The sequence below is a fragment of the Calliphora vicina genome, chromosome 1, assembly GCF_958450345.1.
Source record: "Calliphora vicina chromosome 1, idCalVici1.1, whole genome shotgun sequence".
Taxonomy (NCBI): Eukaryota; Metazoa; Arthropoda; class Insecta; order Diptera; family Calliphoridae; genus Calliphora; species Calliphora vicina.
In genome coordinates, this window is record NC_088780.1 from 39018027 (window position 1) to 39029981 (window position 11955).

The 11955-nt window shown below is 33.5% G+C and overlaps 3 protein-coding genes across 3 annotated transcripts; 1 reads left to right on the plus strand and 2 right to left on the minus strand.

Annotated features, from left to right (window-relative positions):
- Positions 1 to 681: 681 nt before the first annotated feature.
- Alg9 (alpha-1,2-mannosyltransferase Alg9) lies at positions 682 to 3304 on the minus strand. The gene is made up of 4 exons (XM_065509316.1): positions 3118 to 3304; positions 2666 to 3034; positions 2120 to 2597; positions 682 to 1800 (listed from the first exon to the last, which is right to left on the minus strand). The coding sequence occupies exons 1-4, from the start codon at positions 3237 to 3239 to the stop codon at positions 922 to 924; spliced, it is 1848 nt and encodes a 615-aa protein (XP_065365388.1). The 5' UTR covers positions 3240 to 3304; the 3' UTR covers positions 682 to 921.
- Positions 3305 to 4346: 1042 nt separating this feature from the next.
- Positions 4347 to 7590, plus strand: Mcm2 (DNA replication licensing factor Mcm2). The gene is made up of 4 exons (XM_065509325.1): positions 4347 to 4481; positions 4538 to 5572; positions 5630 to 6721; positions 6864 to 7590. The coding sequence occupies exons 1-4, from the start codon at positions 4476 to 4478 to the stop codon at positions 7383 to 7385; spliced, it is 2655 nt and encodes an 884-aa protein (XP_065365397.1). The 5' UTR covers positions 4347 to 4475; the 3' UTR covers positions 7386 to 7590.
- Positions 7591 to 7977: 387 nt separating this feature from the next.
- Positions 7978 to 9991, minus strand: LOC135958428 (probable ATP-dependent RNA helicase DDX55 homolog). Its single transcript, XM_065509334.1, has 3 exons — positions 9815 to 9991; positions 9357 to 9752; positions 7978 to 9299 (listed from the first exon to the last, which is right to left on the minus strand). Exons 1-3 carry the CDS (start codon positions 9914 to 9916, stop codon positions 7983 to 7985), a joined length of 1815 nt encoding a protein of 604 aa, XP_065365406.1. The 5' UTR covers positions 9917 to 9991; the 3' UTR covers positions 7978 to 7982.
- Between the last annotated feature and the right edge of the window lie 1964 nt (positions 9992 to 11955).

Here is an 11955-nt window from a genome sequence, read left to right on the forward strand (position 1 = left end):
TTGTAGGAATGAGTACACCTTATATGAATTCGCCTTGCATTATCCCATGATTTACGTAAACGTCATACGCCTACGACTGTTTCGTACTAGATTAAAGATAAAATGCAAACTGTTTCTTTAATCTAGTACGAAACTGTCGTAGGCGTATGACGTTGATAAGGGTTCCCCCTTATTGAATATTATTTGGATACATTTCGGAAGTGGGTATTGTATGGGAGCTAGTCCAATTATGTACCGATAGCCATGAAATTATGTCGCGTGATTTATTTCTACATAAAACTTATTTATCATTTATGTGGATACCAACATTTTTAAGATCGTTAAAGTAATTTTCGGAGCTGGGCTTTGTATGAGAGCTATAACCAATTATGGGTCAGTCGCCATATTAGGTTGCGTGATTTATTTATAAATGAAAGTTAATTCTGTTAAATTTTATGTGGATACCAACATTTTCCGGTCTAACCAAAACTAAACATTTTTAAATCTTATATGGTCTACATTTATCACTACCTCTGCTCCGAGCAGTTGATTAAATTTTAACTCACATAAATTTAAACGATTTAAAATTTAAACTAGTTTAAATTTAATTTAAACTAGTTTAAAAGTAGCAAATTTAAAAATACTTATACGAAAGCAAACAATTTTTTATCTAATATAAACAACCATTAAAACTACAAAAACTTTATTGTAATTAATTTTATTAAAACCATTTTTCTTCATTCAATCTTTGGCTTACATTTCTGTAAAATGGACAAATTTTAAAATATTTACTACTAAAATACCGTTTTTCTGGAAATTCAATGTAAATATTGCAAAAAGAATAGGTTTTCAAAAATCGTTGCCCTTTAAATGCTGTCTTTACATATATAAACCTATAAAAACTTAAGTAAATTATTCCATTTATTTTTATTTTGCTTAAGTCTAACTAAGTTTCATTTTCTTTCTTTTTAGTAGATTAAAATTACCATACTTCGTGTAATTATCCGTTAAAAATGGTATATAAAATGCTCTATAAAATCTATGCGATTTTTCTGTTATTAAAAAGGGTAAACTTTTCATTATAGACCAATCTTTTGTTCTCTTTGAGTAGCTAGGCTCCAATTCAGTGTATTTTCCTTCATCGAAATCTATTAGAAAATCACAATTTTCATAGGGGAAATACATGCGTTCATCTGCCTTATTCATATCATTGAAATAGGGATGTACTATTTGAGTAGCATTTTCTCCTTCGCTGTAGTAGGCTGGTAGCATTCCATTAAATTCTGATTTCAAAAAACGTAACCGAAAGTTTTGAGCGGGAAAGAAGAAACTGCCAGGATAACGATACCAGTCTTTGCCAATGCAAACATTATATATTTGGCTTTGTCTGTATTGCGGAGTGGTTTTAAATTGTGTTAATTCCATCATTAGATCCATGGGAGCATGATAGTTTCTGTAGAGTGCAAATACACGTGATAAACCCATTAAAGTACTTATCATCATGATGAAAATAGCTATAAACATTGTGTGGTCCAAATAATGGGCTCTAGAAGTGGCATTTTTGATTTTCACGAACAGAGTTTTAAGACGGAAAAATATACGTTGAAAAATATCCACTGTAATAGCGCCACACAGAGATATCAACGGATAGACTGGAAACAGAAAACGTTCTTCCTTATGTGGTTGGGCGAAAAATACTAAAAGCCATAAATAAAATGGAGCTAAGGTTAAGTAGCGCGGAAAATTTAAAGTTGAACTTGATTTGGCTGGCACCACAAAGTAGTCAATAATTAACATAATGGGTGTGATTAAAGCCAAAAGCTGAAAAGTTGAAATAAATTAATTAGTACTTGAAGTAATGTAAAAATTCATAAAAAGATAAAATATAACAATATTCACAGAAAATAAAAATGTGTGCAAATTAAAAAAAAGTATTTTTCGCAGTTAATAATTAAAAAATTTTAATAAAATAAAATTCAGAAAAAAAATATTATTTTAAAATATGGAAAATTTCATATTATTTGTGTAATATTTAATTTTAGCTCCTGGCAACTCTGCTTTAAAAAATCAAAAACAAAATATGGTTGCCATCATTTAAAATTAAATGCAATTGGTATTGGGAATAATTTCTAAAACTTACCCAAACAATATTGAAATTCAAAAATCCATTTATCACATAGTAACTCAAAGGTTCTGTACCAAAAATGTTCGGACCATGACTAGTAAACACGTTATATATTACAATGTTCAAAGGAGCAAAGGTGAATTTTCCAAAATAGCTAGTATCAATGACAATCATGGGTATGGCAATGGTAGCAGCCGAGATACCGGCCCACATAAAGAAAGTACGGAACATGCGTTTACGTAGTAGCATATCCACAGCTATAGGAAGGCCAATCAAACCAGCAAAAGGCCAACCCAATAATGCTGAAATGGCTATGAAAAATACTGCTAAAGGATACTTTTGAGTCCACCAAGCAGCCAAGGCGGAACAACCGAAATACATAGCAAAAGATGAGGGCAATAGAGCAGTACTAGAAACAAACATGCCAACACTGAAAAGCTGAAATATTAACCATAGACGGCCAATATGTATACCAAACTCTTGACAAATGGCTCTGGAATAAAAATAGAACCAGTTAAATTATGTAAAAAAAATACTTCATTACCTATTTTTATCACTTACTTGTACATAAATCTTTCCATTACAGCACTGCCAAAACCAAGCATACAACGTACCATATAAAAAATCAATATTGGACTAGGGTGAAATACTTTTTGATAAATCCAACCGGGCACACCTTGCAACAAAAGATAAGTGTAAGATCTTAATGCGAATTGTGGACTGTACTCCCAGGTCTGCAGGCCATGACCATTTATAATATAGTGCAATGGTTCCCAATAATTATACGTTTCATCACAGTCCGATATATAGGCCCAAATGGCACTACATAAACGGGCGCTAACAAATGTTTTGAAAGCTGTATGGACACTTGGCACTACATTCGATTTCTCACTATTTGAAATTGGTTCTTGTTGGCTTTTGTTACTATTGCTAAAAGAAAAATCGTTATTAAGAAATTTTAATATAGTACATCCTAGCCGGCTTTTTTAAGGTGTTATAATGTTTGTTCTTACCTCAATTTTTTGTTTTCTTTCTTTGCCGTTGTAGTATTGAGTTTTTTTGGAGGTTTTCGAGAACCCACATTGTTGTCCTGTTTATTGGCATTGTAACGTTGCCTGGCCGCTGGTGGTGCCATGGTTTAAATTCAAAATATCCACGATTTTATTTAATTTTTCAAAAAATTATGCAGTAAATAAAATTATACGTGACGTGAAAAAATCTTATCAATCAGCTGAAGCAAGACGAATTCATATAGGGTGATGGCAGTTCTACAAAAACAACAATTAATCTTAGCAAATGTCAAAAAACAGAAATGAAAAATTAGAAACAATGCTTAGTAAAACTTAAAATATTGTGCATAATTGAATAGTGGTAGTTTAAATTTTTTATGTAATAAATAAAAATTTTATTAATAAGCATAGAGTATGTAGATAATGAAATATAAAAACAATCCTTGACAGCAACTAGCTAGAATCAAACAATTGCAAAAAAAATTAAACAGCTGTATGATAGACTCCACCTTATACAAATTTGGCTTGATCTGAAGGGTAGTTTGAAGTGATGGTAGTTTAGCGATTTTTCCCTTTAAATCTAACAATTTGATATACGTTTAGTGGGGAAAAAACTATTAGAATTCCCACTATTCTAATGATTGTCGCTTGATGAAAAGAAATATTTTGTGTTCGATAAATTGTACTTCAATACGAAATTTAAACCTCTGGTACGGAACTGAACCTTATGAATTTTGGTTATCACCTGGTTATTTTTGATAGTGAAAATTTAAAATTGTATACATATGTTTATGTAAATCAATCAAAATATCCAGTTTCGAATTGGCTTTTTATTTGATGTTATGGCATTTCCACATTTCACAGAAAATTCAAATATTCTAAAGTTTCCAAATTTTTATAATATGTATAATGTGTTTTTATAAGATAATTGTAATGAAAATATATTTTTCACGCTCTTAGCTACTTTTAATGACATTAAGAGAAATAAGTTATAAAAATATAAACTGTTAATGGGATCTAGATTTGTTCCATTATTTTTTATAGTTCTTTTTAAAGCGATGTTTTTTCTGAATTGATCTGCATTTAAATTAAAATGTTAATACAACTCTGCGTTGAATAATCATAAATGTGGCAACTTCTGACAACTTTATCGTTTAACAACTCTGTTTGCGCGCCAAAAACAATTTTCCTTCGCGTGTTTTGCCAAACAAATTCCAAACACAGAATTTTTTATAAAAATTGCATTCCTTGTGCACCGGTGGTTGCAGGCAAATACCAAGCGCTAGAAATTTGTTAAATAATTGTTACTTGTTAAGTTTGTTGAATTGTTTTTGATTTAAAGTTCTTTTTCTAACTATAAAATGGCTGTAAGTTGTGCTATTTCTAAAATCTTTAAACATTACTGATGATTAAATTTGTCTAGGATTTACCGAGTTCTCCACCGCCAGCAACACCCAGCGATGGAGCCGATAGACGTGATCTACGTGCCGCCATGACTTCGCCGGTAGGTGATTTTGAACCTTTCGAAAATGAAGATGAAATTTTAGGCGATCAAACTGTACGCCATGACGAAGAAGAAGATGGAGAGGAATTGTTTGGAGACAATTTGGAAAATGATTATCGTCCCATGCCAGAACTGGATCATTATGATCCAGCCATGCTGGATGACGAAGAGGACTTTTCCGAGTTGTCTCAGGGTGACCGTTTGGCAGCTGAACGTGAAATGAATAGACGTGATCGATCCAAAGGTATACATCGTGATGATCGTGATTTAGGTTTTGATCAGAGCGATGATGATGACGATGTGGGACCCAGAGCTAAGCGTAGGGCTGGCGAGAAGGCTGCTGTGGGTGAGGTAGAAGATTCCGAAATGGTGGAATCCATTGAAAACCTTGAAGATACTAAAGGTCATTCCACCAAAGAGTGGGTTAGTATGTTGGGTCCACGTACAGAAATTGCCAATCGCTTTCAATCGTTCTTGCGTACTTTTGTGGACGAGAGGGGAGCCTACACATATCGCGACCGCATACGACGCATGTGTGAACAAAATAAATCATCCTTTGTAGTGTCCTACACTGATTTGGCTAATAAAGAACATGTATTGGCCTATTTTTTGCCCGAAGCTCCCTTCCAAATGTTGGAAATTTTCGATAAAGTAGCCAAAGACATGGTACTGTCTATATTCCCTACTTACGAACGTGTTACAACAGAAATTCATGTGCGCATTTCTGAATTACCTTTAATTGAAGAATTACGTACTTTCCGTAAGTTGCATTTAAATCAATTGGTGCGTACTTTAGGTGTTGTAACCTCTACAACAGGCGTTTTGCCTCAGCTGTCTGTTATCAAATATGATTGTGTTAAATGTGGTTATGTTTTGGGACCTTTTGTGCAGTCGCAAAATTCTGAAGTTAAGCCGGGCTCATGTCCTGAGTGTCAAAGTACTGGTCCATTTTCGGTAAGAAGCTGGGTATTTGAGAAATAATATGAAATTAACAGGTTTTTGTTTTTACAGATCAACATGGAACAAACTTTGTATCGCAATTATCAAAAAGTTACTCTGCAAGAATCACCAGGACGTATACCCGCTGGCCGTATACCCCGCAGTAAAGATGTTATCTTACTAGCGGATCTTTGTGATCTCTGTAAACCGGGCGACGAATTAGAGGTCACTGGTATATATACCAACAACTATGATGGTTCCTTAAATACCGATCAAGGTTTTCCGGTCTTTGCTACCGTTATCATAGCCAACCATGTTGTGGTCAAGGATTGTAAACAAGTTGTGCAATCGTTGACTGATGAAGATATTGCAACCATACAAAAATTAAGCAAAGATCCACGTATTGCCGAACGTATTGTAGCTTCAATGGCTCCTTCCATTTACGGTCATGATTATATTAAACGCGCCTTGGCATTGGCTTTATTTGGTGGCGAATCCAAGAATCCCGGTGATAAACATAAGGTCAGAGGTGATATCAATTTGCTGATATGTGGTGATCCCGGCACAGCAAAGTCCCAATTTTTAAAGTACACTGAAAAAATTGCACCACGCGCTGTATTCACTACAGGTCAGGGTGCCAGTGCTGTAGGTTTGACAGCCTATGTAAGACGTAATCCCATTTCACGTGAATGGACATTGGAAGCTGGTGCTTTGGTGTTGGCAGATCAAGGCGTGTGTTTAATTGATGAGTTCGACAAAATGAATGATCAAGATCGTACCTCTATACACGAAGCCATGGAACAGCAGTCCATTTCCATATCAAAAGCCGGTATTGTTACTTCTCTACAAGCTAGATGTACAGTTATTGCTGCCGCCAATCCCATTGGAGGTCGTTATGATCCTTCTATGACATTTTCGGAAAATGTAAACTTATCTGAACCCATTTTGTCACGTTTCGATGTATTGTGTGTGGTCAAAGATGAATTTGATCCCATGCAAGACCAGCACTTGGCTAAGTTTGTGGTTAATTCTCATATTAAACATCACCCCTCTAGTGAGGCTGAAATGGAGGAGACACAACCCAGCGGTGTTAGTGAAATACCACAAGATCTTTTGAGACAATATATTGTATATTCAAAGGAAAACATAAGACCTAAACTAACGGTAAGTGAATAAAGTTGGGATTTTGAAGATTATACATTTTTGAAAATGATTTCATTCAAATTGAGTTATTCTAGCATCGTGGTAGATATAATTTATATACCCTTCACTCATACTTGTTTGTCTTTTTACTTTTTTTTTGCAGAACATTGATGAAGATAAAATAGCCAAAATGTACGCCCAACTACGTCAAGAATCATTTGCCACCGGCTCTCTCCCCATTACCGTACGTCACATTGAAAGTGTTATTCGAATGTCGGAGGCCCATGCTCGTATACATTTGCGTGAAAATGTCATTGAAGCTGATGTCAGTATGGCCATACGCATGATGTTGGAATCGTTTATAGAAGCACAAAAATTCAGTGTCATGAAAAAGATGCGAGCAACATTCCAAAAGTATTTGTCCTTCCAAAAGGATCACTCCGAATTGTTGTTCTTCATATTGCGTCAGTTGACATTGGATCAATTGGCCTATATTAGATGCAAAGATGGTCCTTCGGCTACACATGTGGAAATAATGGAACGAGATTTGATGGAACGTGCCAAACAGTTGGATATTTTTAATTTAAAGCCATTCTATGAATCGGAATTGTTTAAACAAAATGGTTTTGCTTATGATTCTAAGCGGCGTATAATTTTACAAATTGTTCAAGAGGCAGCCATTTAAGGTGTACTAAAAAATGCTAGATGTGTACAAGTTTCATTTTTTTATACAATATTGTTACGTTATAAGGATTTTATATAGATTTTAAGTTTCATTTAAACATTTGTTTATTTTACAAACTTTGTGTTTAATTTTCATTTACATTTTTTTAAATTGCAAAATAAATTGGCAAAACAAACCAATTGAATAAATTTTTTTTTTAAGTAAATTCTGAATTATTTTTTATTATATGTATGTATGTAGGATAAGTTAGAACACCATCTATGACATGCTTTTTCGGAATAAATGAATGGCATACTGCGCAATTTTGTACACCAGATGTGCTAAATCTTGCCCCCTGTATTTCACCTTGTGTTGTAACAGGGTGGTCACAAATTTCATTTTCTGAAAGCTTATATCCCCCTCCGATACAGATTTATTACCACTTTTTTTGTTTGGAACACACAGTGTAAACACGTAAAATTCTTTTTAAAAAACTTTTTTTTTAAATTGGTTGTAATTTACATTTTATTTATTTAATAAAATTATTTGCAAAACTGAATTTCTTAACATTAATACAAAATAAAATTGTATATACACTTCATTTAATTTGTTGTTTTTTTAAACATCATCTATGCCCATTTCTTTATTGAAATCTTCTTCACTGATTTTATTCTTTTTCAATCTCTTAAACAAACGTATATCATTAGCCAGCTCATCCAGATCTTCTTGGGTAAATTGTTGCTTGCGTTTTTTCGAATTCGATCCATTAGCAGCCTCGTCGGCCTTCTTGCGTTGTTTCTTGGCTTTTCTCAATTCTTTTTTGGATTTAACATCCATTTTAGCTTTTTTAGTTTGGTCCCAAGATTCGGTTTGTTTTTTATGCTTCTTTATGCCCGGCCACTGGCCCGTTTCTTCATAGGTTTTAACTTTTTCTTGTCTCGCCTGTTCTTTTTGGGCATTCTTATACGTTAATTTATTGACATCTACTTCAAAGGAAGGTGCCATAAAATTATCCGCATTAAGTGTCTTCAATTCAGGCATACGCGGCATTTGCAGTAAACCATAGCCCGTGCCAGCTTTACCCATATCCATATCTTTCAAACGTAAAATGGCACTGCATTCATGTTTTCTATAGGCTTGTATGTGCGAGACGAAAGCTCTCACTGCTTTATCATACATACCCTTGTCGGAGGCTTGCAATTTATGTAATTTATCCAAAATTGGTTTTAATTGATCCCTATCAATTTCTAAATCTTCCATTTCTTCCAATTCAACTTTTTGGTTGATTTTCAAAAACGCCACATAAGCATCTTCTGTGGGCAAGAGAAATACCAGGGCACTTCCCTCGTTACCCTGTCTGGCTGTTCTGCCCACACGATGTACAAAACTAGCAGCATTCGAGGGAGGATCCCACTGTATAACCCAGTCAATTTCGGGCACATCTAAACCTCTGGCCAAAACATCTGTACACAACAATACAGACTTATCTTCCTTGCGAAAACGTTCAACAATATTTTTACGTTTATTTTTCATTTTGCCATGAATGCCTAAAATACTGCGGTCTTTTAGAAATTGTGGTAAAACTTCCGACCAGTACTCAACGCAGGCACATGTGGGAAAGAAAACCATGACTTTACTATTTTTAGCTTTGCTGGATTTGAGGAAATGTAATAAAGCTATGAACTTTTCATCGCCCTCTAATATTCTGTAGAAATTTTGTAAACGGATGGGGGTATTAATGGTGGATTTCTCTTTGACCGATACTAAAACAGGGTTACGGAGACCAGCTCTTATGAGATCCGTAACTTCTGTTGTTTGAGTGGCTGAAAACAGACCCGTACGTCTTTGGCGCGGTAAATAGGCTAGAATATTGTTAATTGTAGCTTTAAAACCCAAATCTAGTAAACGATCAGCTTCGTCTAGTACCAAAAATTCCTTAAAAAAAAAAAAATCAATTAGAAATTTTAAAGCAAGTTTTTGAAATTAACTTACCAAACTTTTTACTCTCGCGGCCAAATTCAAATCTCCTTTGCGTTGAAATAAATCCTCTAATCTTCCGGGTGTGCAGACCAATATGCAAGGACCATCTTTTACCAACGATCTTATATCTTCGTCTATGCTATTGCCACCAACTATTAATTTCTGGCGTAAATATATTAAATCTTCATGTTCTAAAAATCGCTCCAATACTTCTGATATCTGTAAGGCCAGCTCTCTGGTGGGTGATATTATCAAAGCACCAATTTCTTTAGGCAACCAGGGTGAATCTTTATGGCGACGTTGTAACATTTCCAATAGAGGTACTAAAAAGGCTAAAGTCTTACCAGAGCCGGTAACAGCTTCAGCGGAAACATCTTTACGTGCCAATAATAAGGGTATAGTAGCAGTCTGTAATAAAAAAGAATAGTATGTACAACAAAAATTACTGAAATTTGTTTTCGATATTTTACCTGCACTGGTGTCATTAAACTAAATTCCATATCCTGTAAAACTTGTAAAACAGGTTCAGATAATGGGGGTTTATTTAGGTCAGTCCATTTTTTGCGCGACATGTTATTATTTTAATAAGTAAATGTAATATTTGTTTAACGAAATTGAAAATAAAGTGGTTTCCTAGTGAAATAAATTTTCCAGTTTGTTTTGTTTTTCTTTTTGTTTTGACAAGTCAACACGTGCTGAAGAGTTGCCATTGTTATATACTTTAATACTTTTTAATACAACTATGTAGATGTAGTGTTGGAAAATGTTCATAGCGTTTTTTATACATTATATGTTATTAACGTTATTTTATTCATTAATTTAAAATACAAGTTACTTATTTCGAAGCAAGTGCTTCATATAGTCGTTTGTATTCGACTTTATATTATCATGTGTATGTAATAATGTAACTCAATATGAATATCATCGTTTTAAAAATTTAACATACCATAGGTGCCTTACTTTGGAGAACACTGGCCGCGCTCTAGTGGGCCCACGAGGTCTAAATTCAAAACTTAAATTCGATAACACTTCCACTTTTAGCATGTGAAAACTTCATTCAAACCGTTTGTATTGAGATCTCAAACCAATAGAAAACTTATAAGAAATGGAAGATCGCAAAATACAGACTCAAAATTAAACTACGAGAGAATCTTTATCAAGAGGTAAGGTGATGACAAAATATTTCGATTGATTATTTAATTGTGCATCGTCGCTGTGATGCAGTAATACAAAACAAGGGATATTCAACAAAATACTGAGTCACTAAACTGAACTGAAACCTAAGTTAACATTGTTTTATCAATACATCTACATACATAAATAAAAATCAAATATCGTTCGTTGGTAATTGCATCAGTTGAGAACGGCCGGACCGATTTAGACAATTTTTTTTTTAAATGTTGGCCATAGTCCAACTTAGGTCTTTACGGAATGAAAAATTGACAACGCACACTTTTTTCGATTTATCCAAAATCGGAAAACGGCTGCACCAATTTGGCTAATTTTTTGTTTAAAGTTTCATAGTAATCCAATTTAAGTTTTTACTGAAAGAAAAATTGACCACGCCAATTTTTTTCCGATATATCCAAAATCGCAGGACGCCTGGACTGATTTGGCAATTTTTTTTAATGTTCGCAATACTCTGCAAAAGTTTTTACAGAAACAAAATTTGTCCACGTCCACTTATTAAATACATCTGAAAAATATATCGATCTGTGATCCCTCATATTTCAGATCAAAATTCGATTACTTATATAAAAACTCACAATATCTTAAATTATTAATAATTGGCCAATAATCGTTTAACCAAGAAAGGGAGCTCGATCTGCCTTTAATCAAGAAAAACAGCTCGATCTGTGATCACTCATATTTCTGACAAAAATTAAATTTTTATATAAAAACTCAAAATATCAAAATTCGGTCAATACGTGATCACTTATATTTCTGAACAAAAATCCATATTTTATATAAAAACTCACAATATCTAAAATCGCTAATAACTTGGCCAATAAGCAGCTCGATCTGTGATCACTCATATTTCTCAACAAAAATTGATTTTTTATATAAAAACTCAAAATATCTAAATCCGCTAATAACTTGGCCAATAAGCGTTTAATCAAGAAAAAGAGCTAGATCTGTGATCATTCATATTTCTCAACAAAAATCGATTTGTTTATATAAAAACTCACAATATCTAAATTCGCTAATAACTTGGCCAATAAGCGTTTAATCAAGAAAAGGAGCTCGATCTGTGATCACAAATGTTTCAGAACAAAATTCGATTACTTATATAAAAATTCAAAATATGTACATTGATTTGTCTCTCAGTAGCGCTTCTATGTATATTCTATGGCCTATATGAATAAAAATTATCATTATTTTTACCCATTTCAAACCGCTTCTCACAAATTCACAAATCGAACACAAGCATTTATTTTAAGACCAAGACTACCTTAAATTTTAGACAAGCATTTAAGTAATTTGTTACAAACATAACACATTATTGATGATACAATTTCAAGATGATAGTTCAACAAAATAATTATGTCTAATTAGTGGTGCAAATTTTCTATTATGAAAAATTCAACTCTTTCAAAATATGGGATGAGAG